Here is a 23,969-nt window from a genome sequence, read left to right as displayed (position 1 = left end):
GAGGGAAGGGGTCACACACATGGCCGGGAAGCAGAGGGGTGTAGGTGGGGTGAAATTGAAGGGAGCGACAATCTGCAGCTCCCTGCCCGCTGAGTTAAAAAAGTTCCCACGCAAGACTCACGATACACTGTGTATCGTGAGTCTACCGTGGGAACTTTTTTAACTCAGCGGGCAGACAGCAGCATATTGTCAATTATTAACCCTCCCGCGCAATATACCCTCACCTTCTCTTTTATGGATGGGGATTTAGTTCCCCTTTCTTCGAGGACCGACCGGAGGTTCCTCTGTCACCTCTGCGGGCCGCCCTCGGTGAACGTTTTCAAGGACCTTTTTTCAAGGACTGAAAAAATGTCGCTATTCGGAGGTTTTCGTTATTTGGATCTTCGGATAAAAGGTTGTGCACCTGTACTGATGAAATACTATAGCATTGGAGATTATTGCTTGAAAATATGTTAAACAGAGGTTTTGTCTGGTTGTTAAGATGAATATACAGGACCTTGTGAAGCTGCTTATAGAAGAGGAGTGATTTTTCCGACATGCTGGTCACCCTTCAACAGATACCAGCAGAAATTTGAGCACTTAGTTATTTAACAGGCCATCTCGGCCCTTCTAGTCCGTGCCGAACACTTATTCTCACCTAGCCCCATCTACCTGCATTCAGACCATAACCCTCCATTCCTTTCCCGTCCATATACCTATCCAATTTATTTTTTCAAATGATAAAATCGAACCTGCCTCCACCACTTCCACTGGAAGCTCATTCCACACAGCTACCACTCTCTGAGTAAAGAAGTTCCCCCTCATGTTACCCCTAAACTTCTGTCCCTTAATTCTCAAATCATGTCCTCTTGTTTGAATCTTCCCTACTCTCAATGGAGAAAGCTATATCCATGTCAACTCTGTCTATCCCTCTCATCATTTTAAAGACCTCTATCGTCCCCCCTTAACCTTCTGCGCTCCAAAGAATAAAGACCTAACTTGTTCAACCTTACTCTGTAACTTAGTTGCTGAAACCCAGGCAACATTCTAGTAAATCTCCTCTGTACTCTCTCTATTTTGTTGACATCCTTCCTATAATTGGGCGACCAAAACTGCACACCATACTCCAGAATTGGCCTCACCAATGTCTTGCACAATTTTAACATTAAATCCCAACTTCTACACTCAATGCTCTGATTTATGAAGGCCAGCACACTAAAAGCTTTCTTTACCACCCTATCTACATGAGATTCCACCTTCAGGTAACTATGCACAGTTATTCCTAGATCCCTCTGTTCAACTGCATTCCTCAATTCACTACCATTTACCATGTACGTCCTATTTTGATTTGTCCTGCCAAGATGTAGCACCTCACACTTATCAGCATTAAACTCCATCTGCCATCTTTCAGCCCACTCTTCCAAATGGCCGAATAGCCCTGTCTCACGGTAGGAGCTGACCCACGAGGTACCCCGAGTGAAAGACTCGTGGTTGTGTACGAGATCCCAAATGTATGATCAAGAGTTTAACCGAGTTCCCATGGGTGTGACAAGTTTGCTGTTTCGTGCGATGTTCCAAGTTTGTCTCCCGAGTTACTAAGTTCCTCTCCCGAGTTACTCTTGAGTAACTACCAGGGTAGTGGGAGATGGTGGCAGAAATATTGAATGGAACCCAAGCCTTGCTGTACTGTAGACTCTGCATAAACCTGGTGGGTATGAGAGGTTTAGAAGGATAGCCTAATGTGAGATGAGGCCATCCCTCAGCCTCCTGCACTGCAAAGGAAAAAAAAACTCAAACCTATCCACCTTCTTCTTGCAACCCAAGCCCTCCAGGAAGGATCTAGCTTGGCATGAACAAGTTGGACCGAGGGGGCGGTAAATTCGTTGCAAAATTCGATTTAATAACAACCGCAAGATTTTAAACGGGAAGCTTGCGCATTCGTGTGAATGAAGCGTGTTGGTGGGCGGACAGTGTGTAAAAGGCAAGCAAGATGGATAACAATACCATGGGACAAACTGGTGTCATACATAAACAATAAAGAATATGACTCGAGAATAGAAAACTCACCACTAACCAAAGCTTCGGTGGTCGCCATGTGCATGAGCGTATCAAATGTAGCCCTCCACTGAAATGGTTTTAAAACAATTATGTCTATCTCTGCTGAGGATGTGGCAGATTAAATTTTATTTGGTCCTTATTCTTTCTGAAAGAACTTGTGTTTGTTGAGGTCTTTGCGTTTTAGAAACAGAAAATAGGTGCAGGAGTAGGCCATTCGGCCCTTTGAGCCAGCACCACCATTCAATATGATCATGGCTGATAATCCAAAATCAGTACCCCATTCCAGCTTTTTCCTTATATCCCTTGTTTCCCTTAGCCCTAAGAGTTAAATCTAACTATCTCTTGATGCCGTTGCATTTTATCTGCACTTGCTGCCAGATTTTAGAGACTTAATTTAGTGAGCTACTTTTGCATGTTGCTTCTCGGATTTATTTGATGGCTGCAGTTCAGTATCAGGCAGGGGTGCTTCCTGCAGCAACACATCTAAGAACATATTATCTTGAAGCAGAACTGATGTTACTCTGCATAAAACGGTTTTGCCAATCTTCAAACGGTGGAACAGCGGTAGAGTTGCTACCTTACTGCTCTTGCAGTGCCGAAGACCCGGGTCCGATCCTGACTGTGCTGTCTGTACGGAGTTTGTACGTTCTCCCCGTGACCAGCGTGGGTTTTCTCCGAGATCTTCGGTTTCCTCCCACACTCCAAACACGTACAGGTTTGTAGGTTAATTGGCTTGGTATAAATGTAAATTGTCCCTAGTGTGTGTAGAATAATGTTAGTGTGCAGGGATCGCTGGTCGGCGTGGGAGAAGGCAGGAACGGGGTACTGATTGGCGATTCTCAGCCATGATCACATTGAATGGCGGTGCTGGCTCGAAGGGCTGAATGGCCTACTCCTGCACCTATTGTCTATTGTCTATTGGTGGGCTGATGGGCCTGTTTCCGCGCTGTATCTCTAAGCTAAACTAAACTAAACTAAACAGTTGTCGGCATCTCACCAATAAGGAGGGTCAGTAGTCTTTAAAACAAAATTTCTGGCTGACCAACATCCAACCCAGAACCCCAGTTCATTTTCTCTATGTATAGGAAACCAATGCAGATGAGGGTGAGGGAGCAAATTTCTTGATTGTTTCTTTTACTGCTGGCAAACGTTTTGAATCCAGAAATGTCCTCTTTGTTATTGTCTGGTATTGAAACAATGTTATCTCAAGATTGTATCCCTGGAGTACCTTGTTACAGGATAACTAAACTATTTTGGCGGGCAGAAGCGAAGCAATAGTTCAAACAGAGAAAAGAGTTTTTATAGTACATATGAAATGATGGTTATCTAGAATCTGTTCTCAAAGTGTTTGAAAGGACTATTTTTCCTTATACTTTTTTCCATCATGACCTTAGCTCATTTATACTGTTTGTGACATGAATCTGATTGGAAGGCAGTACTATTTGTTTTTCTTTAAGGATGCACGATTAACAGAACAAAATAGTCCTCGACAGACAAAAAGTCGTACAGGTACACAACCTTTTATCCGAAAGCCTTGGGACCAGACACTTCTCGGATTTCGGAATTTTTCGGATTTTGGAATGGAAGATTTTTAGCGTAGATTAGGTAGGTAGCGCGGGCGGCTTGAAAAGTCTGGAGCGGCTGCCTCCTCCCCGGAGACCGGGGAATCATTGTAATTTTGTGTGCAGACGACATCCTGGAAAAAATGTCCGGTTTTCGGAGCTTTTCGGTTTCCGGAACTCCAGATAAAAGGTTGTGCACCTGTATTATTCTTTAATTTGGAGAATTATCTTTTACTAGACTAAGTGGGACCCGTTGGGTCCCAGTCACACAGGAGGCTTGGTCCCCAACTCAATATTCCACCACTCACCCATAGCCCCCCAACTGCACAGGCGCAGCACCTCCTCTTCACCCTCCCTCTTCTTTCCCCTCTCCTCCTCCCCTTCCCCAATCCCTACCTCACCTCTCCCTCTCCTTTCCCCTTCCCTCCCTCCCTGCCTCCCTCCATAACTCCTCTCTCCCCCACTCCTCACCTCCTCCCTCTTCTTTTACCTCCTATCCTCCCCCAATCCCTCACTCACCTTTCCTTTCCCCTACCCTCAGTCACTCCCTCCTCCCTCCATAACTCCTCTCCCCTCTCTACCCCCCCCCCCCCCCCCCCCTCCCCCCCACTCTCCCTCCCCAGGATCTCGAGGTTGCTGCTCCTCTCCCTTCTTGCGTTCCCCGGAGGATCATCAGCTATCGTTGCCCTTATAGCCAGACCTCGGATCTGCCCGGAAGCACCATCAGCTACGACCATGCCGGTGAGTGGAGGTGGGGGGGGGGGGGGGGGGGGGGGGGGGGAAGAGCCATGGGGGAGAGAGGGGTATCACGGGGGGAAGGGGGCAGAAGCCAGTGAGGGGGACCAGAGCTGCAGGATTTTGTGATGGCGGTACATTTGGGACTGACAGCGAGCACTGGATGCTTTCCTCTGCCGGGATCAGATTCACTACTTTCCGTTTGACGACATCGCAGCGCCACGCCGCTTCCAGTCCTTCCGAAAATTGTGTCCGGTTGGAGACTTCCGCCGGCTACCCACAGCGTCTCTCAGCTCCAGTAAAGATGCGATGGTGCAGGAAGAGGTGGACCATCCCGGGGAGTGACAGGAGAAGAGACCAATCCGCGCGGTGCTGACTGGCAGGAGAGATCGATCTGCATACGTGCAGTTTTTACGATTTTTAAACCTCGCTAACTTGCTATTTATAGATTCCTCAAACTATCTTGGTGAACATGATAATATTTGCAAGTGTAGGTCTGACGGTGCTCCATTTGTTTTCTTTGAGCCTAATCTAGCCAATTTCAGTAGTTCTTCAGATGGTTTCAACTCAAGTTCTGCAGGTTCCTGATTTGAGGACTTTACGAAGTATAACTTGGAAATCTTTCTTCAGAGTATGCAGTAGCATTGATTCAACCAATGAGTTGGAGGTGGAGCTTAGATTATGATTCAGAGCAAACAATGCAGATTTAGTCAGAACATGGATGCTTAGAAATTTAATGAGATTGCTTGGGTATTTTTCAGTGTTACTTTGATTGAATTGAGAGGATTCTTGAGTGGACTGATTAGAGATGGTCACCATAATTTTATACATGGGAGATCGTGGTGTCACGGGTAGATCGGGTGGTCATATGTTTGACATTTTTGAAGAAGTAACCAAAAATGAGGGAAAAACCATAAAAGTTGTCTATATGGACTTCAGCAAGGTATTTCATACGATTCTGCATAGTAGGCTGCTCTGGAAGGTTAGATCATTTGGGATCCAAGGAGAGCTATATGACTGAATAGAGGATTGGCTTCATGGAACGAAGCAGAGGCTGATGGTGGAAGGTTGATTTTTCAGACTGGAGGCCTGTGACTAGTGGTGTGCCCATTGCTATTTGTGGTTTATATTAATGATTTGGATGAGAATGTACAAGCATGATTAGTAAGTTTGCAGATGACACTAAATGGTGATATCGTAGATAGCGAAGAGGGTTATCAAAAATTACGGCAGGATCTTGACCAGCTGGGCAAGTGGGCTGAAGAATGGTTAATGGAGTTTAATGTCGATAAGTATGCGGTGTTGTATTTTGGAAAGTCAAACCACAGTAAAAGGCAGGGCCCTGGGCAGTGTAGTGGGGCAGATGGATCTAGGAGTGCATGTACATAGTTCCTACAAAGTGGTGTCAAGGGTAGATCGGGTGGTCGAGAAGGCTTTTGGTACATTTTGCCTTCATCAGTCAGGGTAGTGAGTAGAGAATTTGGGATGTTATGTAATAGTTGTACAAGATGTTGGTGACGCCACATTTGGAGTATTATGTTCTGTTTTGGTCACCCTTCTATGGGAAGGATGAAAACTGGAAAGAGCACCGAGATGATTTACGAGGATGTTGCCAGGACTTGAGGGCCTGAGCTTTCAAAAGAGGTTGGAGAGGAGGAGGCTGAGAGGTGATGCTATACAGTTGTATAAAATCATGAAGGGGATAGATAGGGTGAAAACACAGTTTTTTACCCATAGTATGGGAATCAAGAACCAGAGGACATATGTTTAAGGTGAGAGGGGAAGCCTAAGGGGCAACTTTTTCATACAGACGTTGGTGGATATATGGAGCGAGCTACCAGAGGAGGTAGTTGAGGCAGGTACAATGACAAAATTTAACAAACATTTGGACAGATGTGGCTAGGAAAGGTTTCGAGGGATATGGGCCAAACATGAACAGATGGGGCTAGTGTGGATGTGGTATCTTAATCGGCATGGGCAAGGTGGGTCAAAAGGCTTGTTTCCATGCTGAATGACTCTGTCTCTAAGATTATCAATGTTATCTCGAATAAATTAAATATGTTACCATTTCTGGATTAAACCACACGTTCATGAAAATCAGTTGTTTGCCTTCCAGACTTGATTTCTGCATCAGGGCTGGGTGAGATAATCTTATTCTTACATTAGATTCTTTTGGACCTTTGCAGTGGAAATTGTTCTTGGGATGCTGGTCCATGAATACTCCCTAGAGAACATGATCTTAGTCCTATAGCATCTGATAAAGATACCCATAGATGTCCAAAAAATATACCTGTATCCTCAGGCTAAACTGCCTCCTCACTAAGAAGCGTATGTTCTTCCTGAACCCTTATCCCCAATACGCAACTATCATGACCCTTTCATAGACCCTTGAAATCCTCAAATACCAGTGCAATCTTCACCATCAACAAAAAAGACATCTGTGGTATTCCCGTGCATCACAACAAAAGAAAACCGTTGGAGATTTTCCTTCCCAACCATGGAGATTTTCCTTCCCAACCATGGAAGACAGCATTAATCTAATAGAGGTGGACCAAATGGGTGAAATGCTTTTAAGTGGTTGACTGACAAAAGCAGTGAGCTGACGATAATTACATTTAAATAGTGTACCTAAAATCGACTGCAATCAAATGCAGCAGCATGGTTACCAAGCTTTATTGACATGAGAATTATCCAATACCTTTAAACCTCACCTGCCAGATTATTCGTTAATCCAAATTTATGTTGAATATATGATTTCACCAAAGTAATCAAATGAAAAATACCAACATAGAACTGTACTGGATTTACATTTTCTTGAGGCTGCTGAATGCAGCAAAAACATACAAAAAGCATATCTTTCATATGCTACACTTACATTAAATTCTCAGATTTTAGGTAACTAACCTACAAATACCCCCCTTCCCCTCTCTTCCTCAAGCCCCACTTGAATGTTTACCCATTTTTCCACTTCCCCTTCCCCTTGTCCCCATCGTCCCCATCCACCTACACCCAACTCCGGCTTCACAATTTGCGACTCTCTGTTCTTATTTCATTACCTCACACGTTGTCTTTTCATCTTTGGCCTTTGCCAACCATCTGTCAATCAAAAACCCCTCTTACCTGTCTCCACCTATCACTTGCTGGACTTTGTCCTGCCCCCACCTCTCTTCCAGGTTTCTTCTCCCCTTCTACAATCAGTCTGAAGAAAGGTACTGACACAAAATAATGGCCTGTCCATGTTTTCCAGAGATGTTGCCTGACCCGCAGAGTTACTCCAAAACTTTGTGTCTCTTTTTGCTCTACTTACATAATGTTTTCTATAACGTTTGAAATTAATTTTTAAAAATGTGTTTATTTTCTTACCTGTAGTTTTTAAAATCTATCCTTTCTCTTCTGTGTATCGTGCATCTTTGTTACTTGGAATCTTGATTACATTAGCTTAGTGTGCCAGTGCACCATGTCATAATAAGGGTTTGTTCTCTCCCAGGCTCCCCAGTGAATTTGTGATTTCTTAGTCTTAAAGGGAAGGTGCTTACTTGGAAGTGAGTCGCTTTTCCACAAGAAGGTAGGGGAAATTGTAGGGAATCCCACTTTTGATCTTTCAAACTGATTGTGGTTAAATACACATTAGCGTAGGCAGACACGTCATAGCTATACATTAATGTCTTCACATCTGCATTGCTGTCATGGTGTGGGGAAATGAAAAAAAATACTGATAAGATTTTCACACTCTTCACATTGTTCCTCTTGTATTCTACCACTTCATCTGTTTCCTTTCAATGTAACCCTGAATAGAAACAGAGAACAATAAGAAAGGGTTTGCCCTGATCCTTGTTCATTGTTTTTCAGATTTTGAGATCCATTTTCATTCATTTGCAATGATTATGTTTATAACGTTATTGAAAATGATTATGTTCAGAATATTTCTGAATGTACTCACTACCGAAATTCAAACCATCATCGCGATTTCCGCCCTTATTTCACAAGATGGCAGAATAGTTATTTTATGCTCTAGTATCTTAAAAATAGCCCACACCGTTCTGGCACAAAATTGTTCTCTCATAATTGTCTGATCAAAGTACTTTTATGTGGTATGGATAGTGTCATTAGTACCCTGGCAATCATTTATTTTAATTTCACATAGGTAGGTATTATTTTGTTTGTGGCTGAGTACAGGATATGCCACAATCAAGTTAAAAAAAAATCATTAAGGTCTATATTAAAAAAAGTGCCAGTATTTTATTGTCTTGGAATTTACCACATGCAAAATAATTAATGTGGATCACTTTTTTCTTTAATAGTGATGTGCAGGCATTGAATGATTTTCTGCATGGATCTGGTAGTCAAGAAGTAAGTATATTTATGTGTTTAATTGCAAATTTTATTGATTCATTCATTGATGGCAATGTTACAATTTTCTTTGCCAAGTAGAAATATATCTAAATTTAAATATATCTAAATTTAAACTATTTAAATATATCTAAATAGTGTAAAATACTTTCTTAAAGCAAAAATAAACATTGGTCAAATAAAACTAAAAAATGTATGTTATTGTTTTAGAATTTACATATACAGAGTAGAAAAGGGTCCTTTGGCCCACTGAGTCCAAGCCGACCATCAATTAACCATAGTAGACACAAAATGCTGGAGTAACTCAGCGGGACAGGCAGCATCCCTGGAGAGAAGGAATGGGTGATCAGCCATGATCATATTGAATGGCGGTGCAGGCTCGAAGGGCCGAATGGCCTACTCCTGCACCTAATTTCTATGTTTCTATGTTTCTATGGGTGACGTTTCAGGTCGAGAACCTTCTTCAGACTGATGTCAGGGGAGTGGGTGAGACAGAGATAGAAAGTAGTCAATTACCCATACACTGGTTCTATGTTATGCCACTTACACATCCTACACACTGGAGGCAAATTACCGAAACCAATTAACCTACAAATCTGCACATGTTTGCAATGTGGGAGGAAACCAAAGCACCCAATGGAAACCCACGTGGTCACAGGGAGAAAGTACAAAGAGAAAAAGATTCTAGGGGGAGAATACGGCGATCATAATTGACAAGGAAAGTCAAAGACAGCATAAAACTAAAAGAGAAGGTATATAACATTGCAACGATTAGTGGGAGGCTGGTGGATTCGGAAGCTTTTAAAAAACAGCAGAAGGTAACTAAAAGGGCATTACGGGGAGGAAAGATGAAACATGAAGGTAAGCTAGCCAATAATATAAAAGAGGATAGCAAGTGTTTCTTCAGGTATATAAAGAGTAAGAAAGAGACAAGAGTGGACGTTGGGCCACTGGAAAATGATGCTGGAGAAGTGATAATTGGGAATAAAGAAATGGCAGAGGAATTTAATAACTTTTTTGCATCAGTCTTCACAGTAGAAGACACCTGCAACGTGCCTGAAATTCAAGAAAATCAGGGGGTGGACATTAGTGGAGTGCTATTACTAAGGAGGAGAAGGTGCGTGGGAAGCTGAAAGGTCTGGATGTGGAGGTCACCTGTACCAGATGGATTGCACCACGGGGTTCTGAAGGAGGTGGCATTAGAGATTATGGAGGCATTAGTACTGATCTTTCAAGAATTACTGGGGCCAGGAACGGTTCCTGATGATTGGAAAATTGCAAATCTTACTCCACTGCACTAGAAGGGAGCAGAGCGGAAAAGACTACAAAAAGTACTAAACACTGCCCAGTCCATCATCGGCTCTGACATCCCTTCCATCGAGGGGATCTATCAAAGTCGCTGCCTCAAAACGTTTGGCAGTATCATCAAGGACCCACAACATCCTGGCCACACACTCATCTCCCCCTACCTTCAGGTAGAAGGTACAGGAGCCTGAAGACTGCAACAACCAGGTTCAGGAATAGCTACTTCCCCACAGCCATCAGGCTATTAAACTTGGCTCGGACAAAACTCTGAACATTAATAGCCCATTATCTGTTTATTTGCACTTTATCAGTTTAATTATTCATGGGTGTATATATTTATATAATGGTATATGGATACACTGATCTGTTCTGTAGTCATTGCCTACTATGTTCTGTTGTGCTGAAGCAAAGCAAGAATTTTCATTGTCCTATAAGGACACATGACAATAAACTCTCTTGAATCTTGAATCTTGAACAAGAAGAGTGGAAACTATAGGCCGGTTAGCCTGACTTCAGTGGTTGGTAAGATTTTAGAGTCCATTATAAAGGATGAATTTTCTGAGTACTAAGTTCATGATAAAATAGGGCGAAGTCAGCATGGTTTTGTGAAGGGAAGATCTTGCCTGACGAATCTGTTAGAATTCTTTGAGGAAGTAAAGGAGAGTCAATGGATGTTGTTTACCTAAATTTTCAGAAAACCTTTGATAAGGTGTCGCACGTGAGACTGCCAAAGACGATGAGAGCCCATGGTATCAAAGGGAAAATACTAGCATGGATAGCAGGTTGGCTGGATGGCAGAAGGCAAAGAGTGGCAATAAAGGGGGCTTTTTCTGGTTGGCTACCAGTGACTAGCAGAGTTCTGGTTGGCTGCCAGCGGTGTTGGGGCCGCTACTCTTCACGTTGTATGTCAATAATTTAGATGAGAGGATTGAAGGTTTTGAGGCCTAGTTTGCGGATGATACGAAAGATAGATGGAGGAGCAGCTAGTGTAGAGAAAGCAGGGACTCTGCTGAAGGAGTTTGACAGGTTGGGAGTGTGGTCAGAGAAGTGGAAAATGGAATACAGCATAGCAAAGTGCGGAAAATATGCATTTTGGCGGTAGGAATAAAGGCGTAGACTATTTTCTAAATGGGGAGAGAGTTTAGAAGGCAGAGGTGCAAAGGGACTTGGGAGTGCTGGTACAGGATTCCCCAAAAAATAATTTGCAAGTCGAATTGGTAGTAAGGAATGCATACACAATGGTAGCATTTAGAGTCAAGTGTCAAGCGTGTTTTACATAGAAATTAGGTGCAGGAGTAGGCCATTCGGTCCTTCGAGCCTGCACCGCCATTCAATATGATCATCCAACTCAGTATCCTGTACCTACCGTCTCTCCATACCCCCTGATCCCTTTAGCCACAAGGACCACATCAAACTCCCTCTTAAATATAGCCAATGAACTGGCCTCAACTACCTTCTGTGGCAGAGAATTCCAGAGATTCACCATTCTCTGTGTGAAAAATGTTTTTCTCATCTCGGTCCTAAAAGACTTCCCCCTTATCCTTAAACTGTGACCCCTTGTTCTGGACTTCCCCAATATCAGGAACAATCTTCCTGCGTCTAGCCTGTCCAACCCCTTAAGAATTTTGTAAGTTTCTATAGGATTCCCCCTCAATCTTCTAAATTCTAGCGAGTACAATCCGAGTCTATCCAGTCTTTCTTCATATGAAAGTCCTGCCATCCCAGGAATCAGTCTGGTGAACCTTATCTGTACTCCCTCTATGGCAAGCATGTCTTTCCTCAGATTAGGAGACCAAAACTGTACGCAATAATCCAGGTGTGGTCTCACCAAGACCCTGCACAACTGCAGTAGAACCTCCCTGCTCCTATACTCAAATCCTTTTGCTATGAATGCTAACATACCATTCGCTTTCTTCACTGCCTGTTGCACCTGCATGCCTACTTTCAATGACTGGTGTACCATGACACCCAGGTCTCGTTGCATCTTCCCTTTTCCTAATCGGCCACCATTCAGATAATAGTCTACTTTCCTGTTTTTGCCACCAAAGTGAATAACCTCACATTTATCAACATTATACTGCATCTGCCATGCATTTGCCCACCCACCCAGCCTATCCAATTCACCTTGCAGCCTCCTAGCATCCTCCTCACAGCTAACACTGCCCCCCAGCTTCGTGTCATCCGCAAACTTGGAGATGTTGGATTCAATTCCCTCGTCCAAATCATTAATATATATTGTAAATAACTGGGGTCCCAGCACTGAGCCTTGCAGTATCCCACTAATCACTGCCTGCCATTCCGAAAAGGACCCGTTTACTCCTACTCTTTGCTTTCTGTCTACCAGCCAGTTCTCTATCCGCATCAAAACCGAACCCCCAATACCGTGTGCTTTAAGTTTGTATACTAATCTCTTATGTGGAACCTTGTCGAAAGCCTTCTGAAAGTCCAGATATAACACATCTACTGGTTCTCCCTTATCCACTCTACTAGTTACATCCTCGTCGAAAAATTCTATAAGATTTGTCAGACATGATTTACCTTTCATAAATCCATGCTGACTTTGTCCAATGATTTCACCACTTTCCAAATATGCTGCTGTTCCTGAACCTGGACGTTACAGTTTTCAGGCTCCTGTACCTTCTTCCCGATGTCAGGGGTGAAATGAGTGTGTGGTCAGGATGGTGTGAGTCTCTGATGATGCTGTCTGTCTTTTTGAGGCAGTGACTCCAATAAATCCCTTCGATGGTGGGGAGGTCAGAGCTGGTGATGGACTGGGCAGAGTTTGCAGTCTTTCTCGCTCCTGGGCAATGAGGTTGCCGACCAGGCTGTGATACAACCGGTCAATATGCTCTCTACTGTACACCTGTAGAAGTTCAAGAGAATCCTCTCTGACATATCGTATCTCCAAAATCTTCTCAGGAAGTCGAGGCATTGATGTGCTTTATTTATAATTTCATCAGTGTGCTGGGTCCAGGAAAGGTCTTCGGAAATATGCACGCCCAGAAATTTGAAGTTTTTGTCTCTCTCCTCCGTTTATATAAACAGGATTGTGGGTCCTCATAATTCCTCTTCCAAAGTCCACAATCAGTTCATTGGTTTTACTGATATTGAGATTCGGGTTGTTGTACTGGTACCATTTGGTCAATCGGTCGATCTCACTTCTATACTCTGACTCATCACCATCTGTAATTCGTCCAACAACGGTGGTGTCGTTGGCGAATTTGAAGATGGAGTTGGCACTGTGTCCGGCTACACAGTCATGAGTATACAGCAGGGGGCTGAACACGCAGCCTTGAGGTGCTCCCGTACTGATTGTTAATGAGGAAGAACATTTCTGCCAATTCGAACAGAATGTGTTTGTGTGTGTGTGCGTGTGTGTGTGTTTATATATTTAATTTAATTTTTAATTTTATTTTATTTTAATTATAATTAATAATATTTATTCAAATATCAAAATAATATATACAGTACAGTAAAAAACAAAACAGCACCCACCATCATAATACACGACAAACAAACTATTTTACAACTAATTTACACTCCTTGCCAAGGATGCATTCAACCCCCCACGGTGCCCAGCTGTCCCAGAAATCCCCCAGTGCGCCCGTGCACAGCATGTAGTCCCTCTCTAATAACACCCAGGCATAGATGTAACCGGAAAAGGGTTAGGCAGGTAACCAGCTTGGAGGAGATAATGGTATTCAATGCCGAGCTGTAGTCTATAAACACCAGCTTGACGTACGTGTTTTTATTGTCCAAGTGGTCCAGTGTGGAGTAGAGAGCCAGTGAGATTGCATCCTCTGTTGACCTGCTGTGACGGTAGGCAAACTGTAGTGGAACGAGGTTCTTGTTGAAGTAGGAGTTGGTATGCACCATAACCAACCTCTCAAAGTACTTCATCACCACGGACGTTAGTGCCACTGGTCAATAGTCATTGAGGCACGTCACCTTACTCTACTTGGGCACCGGTATTATTAATGCTCTCTTAAAGCAGGTGGGAACCTCAGATCTCAGTGATGCGAGACTGAAAATGACTGCAAAATCTCCAGCCAGTTGGTCTGCACTGGTTTTGAGAACTTGACCGGGTATATCATAAGGTCCAGACACTTTTCGAGGGTTCACCCCACTGAAGGATCTTCTGACATCGACCTCTGTGACTGTGACTGTGACTGTAATACAATCAAGGCGTATGGGGCCCCGGGAAGGCACATCATTGTTCTCCCTATCAAAGCGTGCGTAGAACGCATTGAGCTCATCAGGGAGTGATGCTTCGCTGTCGCTTGAGCTGCCTCCTGATTTCACCTTATAGGAGCTGATGGCATTCAAGCCTTCCCACAGTTGCCAAACATCAGGGCCTCCAGCTTTGAGCTAAAGTCCCTTTTGGCCTTTTTGATGGCCTTGTCAAGGTTGTATCTGGACTTCTTATTGACCTCTGCATCACCAGACATGAATGCCTGGGATCTGGTCCTCAGAAGAATGCGAATCTCCTGATTTATCCTAGGCTTCTGGTTGGGAATCACTCAGATGGTTTTTGTGGGAACACAGTCCTCCACACATTTCCTTATGAAGTCTATAAAGACTGGCGTATTCATTCAGGTCCGTTGCCAAATCCTTGAACATTGCCCAGTCTACTGACTCCGAGCAGTCCTATAGTTGTTCCTCTGCTTCTCCAGACCAGCTCTGTACAGTCCTCACCTCTGGGGGTGCGCTCTTCAGTTGCTGCCTGTATGCAGGAAGAAGCAGCACCGCTGAATGGTTGGATTTCCCAAAGTGAGGGCGAGGGATAGAGTGATAGGCATCCTTAATGGTCGTATAACAGTGGTCAAGGGTGTTTAATCTTCTGATGTTGGTGGTAGGCCAGGAGTGATTTTTTCAGGTTGGCTTTGTTGAAGTCCCCGTTAAAGGCTTCGGGGTACGCTGACTGTTGCTTGTTGATCATGGTGTGCAGCTCTTCCAATGCCTGGGGTGGGATGTAGACCGTGGGCAGGATGATGGAGGTGAATTTCCTCGTGAGGTAGAAGGGGTGGCACTTCGCCGCCAGATGTTCCAGGTACGGAGAGCAGGAGTTAAACAGAACTGCCGCACCACGAAGAGTTGACCATGAGGCAGACATCCCCGCCTCTCCCTTTCCCAGATGCCTGCGTTCGGTCCAGATGATGGCGCCGGTCAGACCCCATTTGAAGTAGTGTGAGCAAATTTGGCCCCCATATCTGAGGAAGGATGTGCTGGCACTGGAGAGGGTCCTGAAGTTTATGAGAGTGATCCGAGGAATGAGTGGGTTATGATGAGCATATTTCATGACTGGGTCTCTTATTTGCTTTTCCATGGCACTGTGAGTCTCTTATTATGTATGGTGTGTGTTTGTGAGTTTGTGTGTGGAATGAGTATGAGTGCACAACGGCGGCAGGCGCGGGCACACCGCGACGCCCTGTGTCTCCCTTTCAAGGGAGATGCTAAAAATACATTTCGTTGTCTCTGTACTGTACACTGACAATGACAATAAATTTAATGAATCATTTCATTTTTTTTTTTCATTTCATTTCATTTCATTTCATTTGTGTGCATCTGTGTGTGCTTGTGTGTGTGTGTGTGTGTGTGTGTGTGTGAGTGTGTGTGTGTGTCTGTGTGTGTGTTTGTGAGTATGTGTGTGTTTGTGTGCATGTGTTTGTGCTTGTGAGTGTGAGTGTGAGCGAGTGTGAGTGTGGTCTCAGTGACTAAGCTGCCAGCCCAAGAATCCATTTGGCCCACAATGTCCATACTAGCCCTCTGGAAACCAGTCCCTTCGACCCACAGCACCATGCTAATCCTCCCGTGTGAATCTGGGACCCAACGGCACTTAATCTAGTTTAAACATAAAACTTCAATCACATGGCATTTAACACCATATGAACCTGTTTCCCAGTGAGTCTCATTTTGAATTGTGATAAGGAAATTTTTAGCCAACAGAAACTACCTCAAACAATGTCGCAGGAAACCATATCAGTTCTACTTAAAATAGATAAAGACCCACTATTGTGTGGCTCATAAGGCCCTGTAAGCTTGTTGAATTGTGATTATAAAATCCTCACATCAATTTTAGCCACCCGTCTTGAAACAGTAGTCTCCAAAGTTATTAACCCTGACCAAACTGGATTTATACCGGGCAGCCAGCCGTTCTATAACATGCGCCGTCTACTTAATGTATTGTATACACCTCACACCACAGAACAATCGGAAGTAATTATTTCATTAGACGCCGAGAAGGCATTCGACCGTGTCGAATGGCAATATTTGTTTGCTGTTCTCAAAAGATTTGGCTTTGGTTCATCATTTTTATCATGGATTAAAATATTATATTTTGTGCCAAAGGCAGCTGTGCGGACCAACAATATAGTCTCTGACTACTTCCAGCTCCATAGGGGCTGCAGACAGGGCTGCAACCTTTCTCCCTACTTATTTGATTTGGAAATAGAACCACTTGCTATAGCTCTTAGGACAGAAGATGATATCAGAGGTATCTTTCAAAGTGGTAAATCTCACAAAATATCGCTGTATGCGGACGACCCGCTGGTATATATATCCAACCCAACTGACTCCATACCAAAGCTACTGCATATATTAGAGAAGTTTGGCTGTCCGTCAGATTATAAGATAAATTGCTCAAAGAGATTGCTTTTCCCAATCAATCACAATGACGGCGACTACTCCAGCTTCCCATTTAAACTTGAGAAAAATGTATTTACTTACCTGGGAATTAAAGTCACCCATACCATGGGAGGTTTACATAGCGATAACTTTAAATCATTAGAACGAACAACACAGGACTTCAAAAAGTGGTCAGCACTACCACTCTCATTAGTAAGACGCATCAATATCGTTAAAATGACAGTTTTACCTAGATTTCTTTATCTTTTTCAAATGATCCCCATATTCATACCTAGGACAGCTTTTCAACGATTAGATAGACTAATCTCATCATTTATTTGGAAAATCCCAGGATGAAGAAAATATACTTGGAAGTTCCTAAGAAGACGGGTGGTCTAAGTTTCCCTAACTTGATCTATTACTACTGGGCTGCAAGTATTGTAAAACTTTTACATTGAACATATTCATATGAGAGTAAACAGGGCACAGACTGAGCACAGATGGAACCCCTATCTGATCCTCTACCGATAATCACCTGTTCACTACCTTATAATCGTAAAATACAAATGACAAACCCGGTGATTAAAACCTTGCTTAAAATATGGCTACAGTTCAGGAAACATTTTGGACTAAAAGGTACCAGCAGGCTTTTTCCGGTGGCAAATAATCAATTTTTTACATCCTCTATGTTAGATACTGCATTTTCATATTAGCATAGGAAGAATGGACTGGTATGTTTTTGTGACTTGTTTACTGACGGAACGTTCACTTCCTTTGAAACGCTTGCTGAAGACCACAATATACCCAGATTTCATTTCTTCAGGTATCTTCAAATACGTAGCTTTGCTAAAACAGTGTTTCCCTCATTTCCTCATCTGTCCACTAAGAGCCAATTAGACATTCTGGAGTTGGACCCCTTTGACAAGAAACGTGTTTCAGCAATTTACACATTGATACAGGAATTAAAACAGTTAACCTGGGGCAAAACTAAAGCGGCATGGGGGAGGGACCTTGGTGTAGAGCTTTCTGATGAGGTGTGGCGAGAGAGCTTAATTCGTATACACACCTCTTCGCTGTGTATACGCCATGGGCTGATCCAATTTAAAGTGCTTCACCGTCTTCATTATTCCAGAGACAAACTTGCCAGAATCTTTTTTACCACAGATCCTGGCTGCCCTAGATGTGGCCATGGCCAACCTCTGTAGGACACATGTTTTGGACATGTCCCTCTCTCAACAGCTACTGGGGAAACATATTTGAGGTATTCTCCTATATCTGCAGACATACTATAAATCCTGGGTTGCACACAGGTATCTTTGGAATACCACCCCCAAACTGTAAGCTTACAAATTTACAAGTAAATTGCTTGCATCCTTGCTTGCTCGCAGGCTTATTCTTTTCAACTGGAAGTCAAAAAAAGCTCCATCTTTTTTGCAGTGGTTAAAAGAGGTGCTCTCCTTTTTACCCTTGGAAAAGATCAGGTATAAACGGTGCAAGGCCCGCAGAAACTTTGCTCTGACAATGAATCCTTTTATAGATTTTATTAAAGATTTTTCCTTTAACTGAAAATATTGTCTACACAGTCATAATCATTTATTTATCTTTGTATGTTGCTGTTGTTAACATTTGAACAAAAGGACTGCCTTAAAAAAAAAAAATCATATATTTTTATTTCTCTTTCTCTTTTTTGAGCCTTGGGGATGGGGAAGGGGTATATAAGTATTGTACTGTTCTGTACTGTTTGTTGGTGTTCTGTGTAAATTTTGTGTTTATAACTTGAAAATCAAAAATAAAGTTATTTAAAAAAAAACTCTTCTAAGTCTCACAACAACCAGTTCTCTATGCCCTCTGTCCATCACAATACCTCGGTGGGTGCTTCAATGGCAGGATTCCAATCTCTGAAATACACTTCTAAACTCTCCGATTGCTATCCATTCTTTTTGAAGACACTTTATAAAATCTACTTGATCAGCCCCATGACATTGATGTAAATGTCCTTGCCCCAACATAAGCTGGCTGATGAGTAATCATAAAATCAGAAAGAGGGACATTTGTTGATATTTGTAGGTTACTCAATTTCTTTCAGTAGTTTTTCACTATGGTAAGGTGTGGGCTGCGTCCAAGCATGAGCTGATAAAGATATTAGTCATTTTCCCCCAATATTTTAATGACTTGTTTTCAAATTATGCATGATAACATTGCTTGTAAAATACATTAGCATTTCCTATTATATTAAAAGTGCTTTATTATTGTAATTCAATCTTTGATTGTTTTGATTTTTATAGGTAGACGAGGATGATTTGCTTGGTTCAGCCTGCACAATTGATAACTCCCATTCACTCTTTGCTGATGCCATTGTAAGTACTGATATTCAAGAATTAACATTTTAGGTAAATGACTGGTATTCAAAAGACTACTGTATATGTGAATTAATCTGTTTTAAAATATTCTGCTCATTAGTTTTTCTCATTTTTATATTTGCCCATTTATTAGGATGCTTGCTTTATTTGTCATAATTTTGTTCAACTGATACTTCCTTTTTTGTCTGTTCTCTGTGAAGCACATTACGATGCTATTCTATCTGCATTTATCTGCATTATAGGTTTAAGTTTTTGTAATTTAGCATAGCAGGAACAGAGTTATCTCATTTGCCAAACATGTCCCTAATTCATGAAGGGTGTTTCTTCAAAAACTTGTACAATAGTTCTTTGATTATGGATGGAAATTTATTCTACCAGACCAAACATTCAATTATCCTTGAAATACTTTGGTGCCTTCAGTCGATGTCCTAGTGTTTGACAGCAAACTGATCCTTGTGGAGATAAAGGCTAAATGGTTAGGGTTACATGTTTGGGTTACATCCAACAATCTCACTTGATAAATTATATTGAAGAATTAATAGCTTTGAGAGCAGCAGATGAATTTTAAATGTACATATATTGACCATACAGTGATCTTGGAGCATGATGTTGTTTCCTTATTAAATGGTCTTTTTTTCTTGAGCATGAAATCTCCTTGTTTAAAATGTAAAACATAAACTGCTGTACAAATTCACTGCCTCATCCAAACTAGATTTAATAATTGATATGTATATACAAAAATGACATTTTCCTTTGATGTCATTAATAGAAAAATAGACCATGTTATGGAGTGTTTCTCAAAATCAAAGAATAAACAGAAGCTATATTTTTTGTAGGGTAAGATTCATTAATAGTTTAACTGTGTAAAGGCATCTTAGATTCTAATGTGGCATTGGGATTGAGTTTCTTGGTTGAATACCTAGCTCGTGTGTTTGTTTACATGCAGATAGGTTATTACAGAATATGGATTTATATATTGTCCTATAACATAAGTGTGTATAAGCAGTTTAGATACCATTTTGGCATTGGGCTTGGTTTTCTTGGTTGAGCGCTTATCCTGGTGTTTAAATACTTTGTGTTTTAACAGTAATTTGGTAGGTAAAAATAACAATAATTAATGTTTAATGTTTAAATTATGCCAATTAATGATTCAATGTTGGCAGGGATAAAGCTTTTTAAATTGGGCAATTATCTTTTTTTACCTTCATAATTTTATTATCCCATCAAAAAGATGATACCGTAAACCAACACCAGTTTTCCTATTTTTTTTTAATGAATAGTCATCCCAACTACCACTGAGTTAATGTGGACATCAAAATATAATTTAGCACAACAAACAGAATTTGTATTGTTTTCAGTTCAGGCAGATATGCTTTGGCTCAGGCGATAAATGATGATGATTATTGGCTTTACAAGTGGGAGAGTTCCACTGATAAAAAATAGCATGAACAGAGATTATTCAAAAACATCTGTTCACCATGTGGAAAACTGTGTGAAGAGTATTATGAAAAAGAAAAACCCTCATAATATGCATTAAATTTGATGCTGCCCAGACTTAAGTTGCTCACTTCATTGACTCATTAAGGTTACTTTAACAAATGTAATGAAACATTCACGTTCATCTTAAACAATGATAAATCAGATTAAAATAGATACAAAACTTCGCAATCAACATTTAACAAAGGAAACATGAAGACTACCAATGAACAATTTCAAAAAACTACCCTATCAAAAAAGGTCAATGAGCAATAGCTATGGAAATCAGAGACCAGAAAAGGAGGCAAATGAATGAATGCAGTTTAAAAAAAAAACCTTTCTTCCATGTTTTTGCTTCCTCCAAAAAGCTAAATACTAGAAAATTACGGAGACATAAAATAATAAATTTGCCAACTTTTACTGTGCCAACCAGGTGAACCTACAACACAGTGCTACATGCATGACAAACAACGGAGACAGCATGTTATAGAGAGAACTAAAATTCCACACCAATGGATCAGATTAAAGCTCTACAGTTGCGCCATATCCAGTCATGAATGGTGAAGGGCAGTTAAGCCACCAGTCGGAGGAGGAGGCTCCATGGACATCCTGATCCTCAACGATGGCAGAACCCAGCATGTGAGTTTAAAAGACATAGCTGAAGTATTTGCAGCCATCTTCAGCTAGATATGCCAATTGGATGATCCATCGTGGCCTCCTCCTGAGAGCCCTGCCATCATAGAAACCAACCAGTCTTCGTCTAGTTTGATGGCAAAAAATGTTTTAGGGCAACATAGGTGTAGCAACATTTCAATAGTAGTGCTTCAAAATTTATTATGTCACACTGTTCTGGTACAGATACAACATTGTTGTCCGCCCAGTCTGTCTACAAAATGGACAAACTAAAATCAGCCAATTAACACTGTAGAACCGAGCTCACAATCATCAGCAAAATGATGTAAGGGGCTGTCAATATTGCCTTCAATTGGCATTTTCCAATAAACTGCTCGCCAGGCTTTGTTTTGGTTTCACTAGGACCACTCAGCTTTGGCCTCATTAGAGTCTAAGTACACACTTGGAAAATGCTTCTATAAGATAGGGCACAGACCAATTCACCTCTAACTCATCTATTGTACTTAAGTTGATTGTATTGATGTATGGTATTAGCTGATCTGTTTGGATAGCATGCCAAACAAAGCTTTTCACTGTAGCTACGTTACAATAATAAAACTAAAACTAAACAAGCTAAATTCTCGAGTGGTAATTGTCCTTTACACAAGGGAAGCATTAGATTGTCTTTAACCTAAAGGAGCCCAAGTAAAATTAAAATTATCAGTGGGAGGAAAGGAGAGACAGCTATCCACTGACTGTAATCATAATTGGCAGAAATTGTAGTTTTTTGAATCCAATCATCAGACCTAGGGAATTGCCACAAATTCCTCAAGGAATTCATCTGGGGCCCATCTTTAACAGTGATCTTCTCTTCCAGCACAAAATCAAAAGTAGGGATAATTGCTGTGATCATTCAGTGTTCAATTTCATTTTTAACTCTTAAAAATGAAGTAATCAAGAAACCAAGAAGATTTCTTACCATCTTCTCTGAGATAAGAAAAATGATAAGAAAGTTACAAAATTAGTGTTCGGCAAATAAAGAGCCAGTAGCATTCATGCCACACAATAGCTAAGTAATGACTATATCTATAAAGAGGCGATCAGTTCTGCACCAACATTGGGTCACAGAGATTAGGAACTTAAACAGGCTCATTTCAAATAATATGACTGCAAGAACAGATTAGAAGCTGTCTTTCCCTAAAGCCATTTCACCATACATGAGGCATGTAATATTAGCTACTTGTGTAATTGTGTGCAATTCCAATAACACTCAGAAAACTCATCCATATCGAGGACGAAACCTACGGCCTGACTGGCACACTTTTCTCCACCAAATTTCCTTCACAACCTATGCATAGAGCTTGCAAAATATGACATCTACAGGATAATTGCAGCAACTTCTTCAACAGCACATTTCAAATCTGCACCCTTTTCAGAAAAGGTCCAGAGGTGCATGGGAACATCGTTGTCTCCAAATTCCTCCAGACATTTGAGTTTCTTCGTTGTTCCTAGCAAAAATCCTGGAATTTCCCACCAAAGAGGGATCAACAAAGCTTTTTTTTATCTGCCAGAATGAGCAGGCTGGTAGGCATGGCAGATCAATCTCTTTTCACTGTACAATATTCTGCTATTTTATTTTATTGCAGCATAAAGAAAAGCAGCTATTTGTTGTAGATGCGATAAACTTGCCAGCCAAATAATAATTAGAATATCTGATACCATCTTCATTGTTATTTGGTCAAATTCCTGGAACTCCCTCAGGAATGGCATCATTTGAATTCTTAATTAGTTATTATATCACAGTGCCATTCAGTCCTTTGGGCGCAAGCTGTCTTTTAATTTAACAACAAAAACAAAACAAAAAATTAAATAGCAGTTAAAACTTGCATAACCTCCACATTTATAGCAATCAGACATAATGCTGCAAAATGAACACATACTTTCTGAAGATAAATGGATCACAGGCTCATCTCAGCTGCCGATAAGTTGGAGTGGTCAGAGGTAAGAGAGTGCAAGTTCAGGGTAAGAATCTAAAAAATACCTCAAGTCCTATTAACGTGAGAGCAGAGGTAAGTAAACACTGAGCATTTTCTTCTTAAATCCCTAAATCAGGGATAATCCTTAATCTATGGTTTCCCTTTACCTGTCATAAATCTGAAGTATGGCAGGATGCTAAAACATGCAATCAGAAATTCTGTGACTCATGATTTGAACTTACAGTATAGGTGACGAATAGATGAAGTACCAAGGGCATTAACACAATTGAGCTTCTACTTTTAATTTAGGAATAGAAAGAGGAGGTGATTTCAGCTCATATTGCAGTATTTTGTTTGGAATGTGGGACTGTAATGTTTCTGCTCTTTCTGTTTCCAGTATATCCTAAATTCCAGTTTAAGGAGCGTTACATATCCCAACAATCTAGTATTATTTTCAGAATGTGCTTGGGGGAAGTTCCTATGTTATCTCAGGAAATTAGTCCAATGTGTCTCACCAGTTAAGAGTTGACATGAATAGCTTCCTTTAAAAACTTAATAAACCTATAAGTGATCACAATGAAAAAAAGAATACCTTTGTAAATTTCATATTTTGTTATCTTAGAAGCATACTAAAACTATCTCACATTGTAGTGCTAAAGACAATTCGTCTTTCCGTTGGTGGTGCTGATCATTATCTAGAAATTATATTGTGCATTACCATTTTTTTCTGTGCTACATGATTTAATATCAATGAAAAGTAATTTATAAAGTAAAATCGTAAATTTAATGGAAATTCTCTGGTCTGTAATTTTCTCTCTGAGTGCTTTGTCTACCTGATATGCACAATGGCATCCAGCAGCACATTGTACAGCCTGGGTACCACTCCTAGCTTTTCATCAACACACATATGGCCTGTGGATGTAAGAACCACT

At 41.3% G+C, this 23,969-nt stretch overlaps 1 protein-coding gene across 2 annotated transcripts in view; it reads left to right on the top strand.

Moving 5' to 3' along the window:
* LOC129699688 (BRD4-interacting chromatin-remodeling complex-associated protein-like) overlaps nucleotides 1-23,969 on the top strand; it is a 68,735-nt gene that overhangs the window by 24,524 nt on the left and 20,242 nt on the right. The window contains exons 1-3 of one of the 2 annotated variants that reach the window (XM_055639679.1): nucleotides 8,630-8,684; nucleotides 18,899-18,970; nucleotides 20,883-21,088. In XM_055639679.1, coding sequence (XP_055495654.1) covers nucleotides 21,050-21,088 — 39 coding nt within the window. In that variant the 5' untranslated portion in view covers nucleotides 8,630-8,684; nucleotides 18,899-18,970; nucleotides 20,883-21,049. Of the gene's footprint in view, nucleotides 1-8,629; nucleotides 8,685-18,898; nucleotides 18,971-20,882; nucleotides 21,089-23,969 lie in introns of those variants that run through there. The other variant, XM_055639678.1, reaches the window with a different exon arrangement.

Source organism: Leucoraja erinacea, chromosome 8, assembly GCF_028641065.1.
Source record: "Leucoraja erinacea ecotype New England chromosome 8, Leri_hhj_1, whole genome shotgun sequence".
NCBI classification, from domain to species: domain Eukaryota; kingdom Metazoa; phylum Chordata; class Chondrichthyes; order Rajiformes; family Rajidae; genus Leucoraja; species Leucoraja erinaceus.
This window is presented reverse-complemented; position numbering and strand designations above follow the sequence as displayed.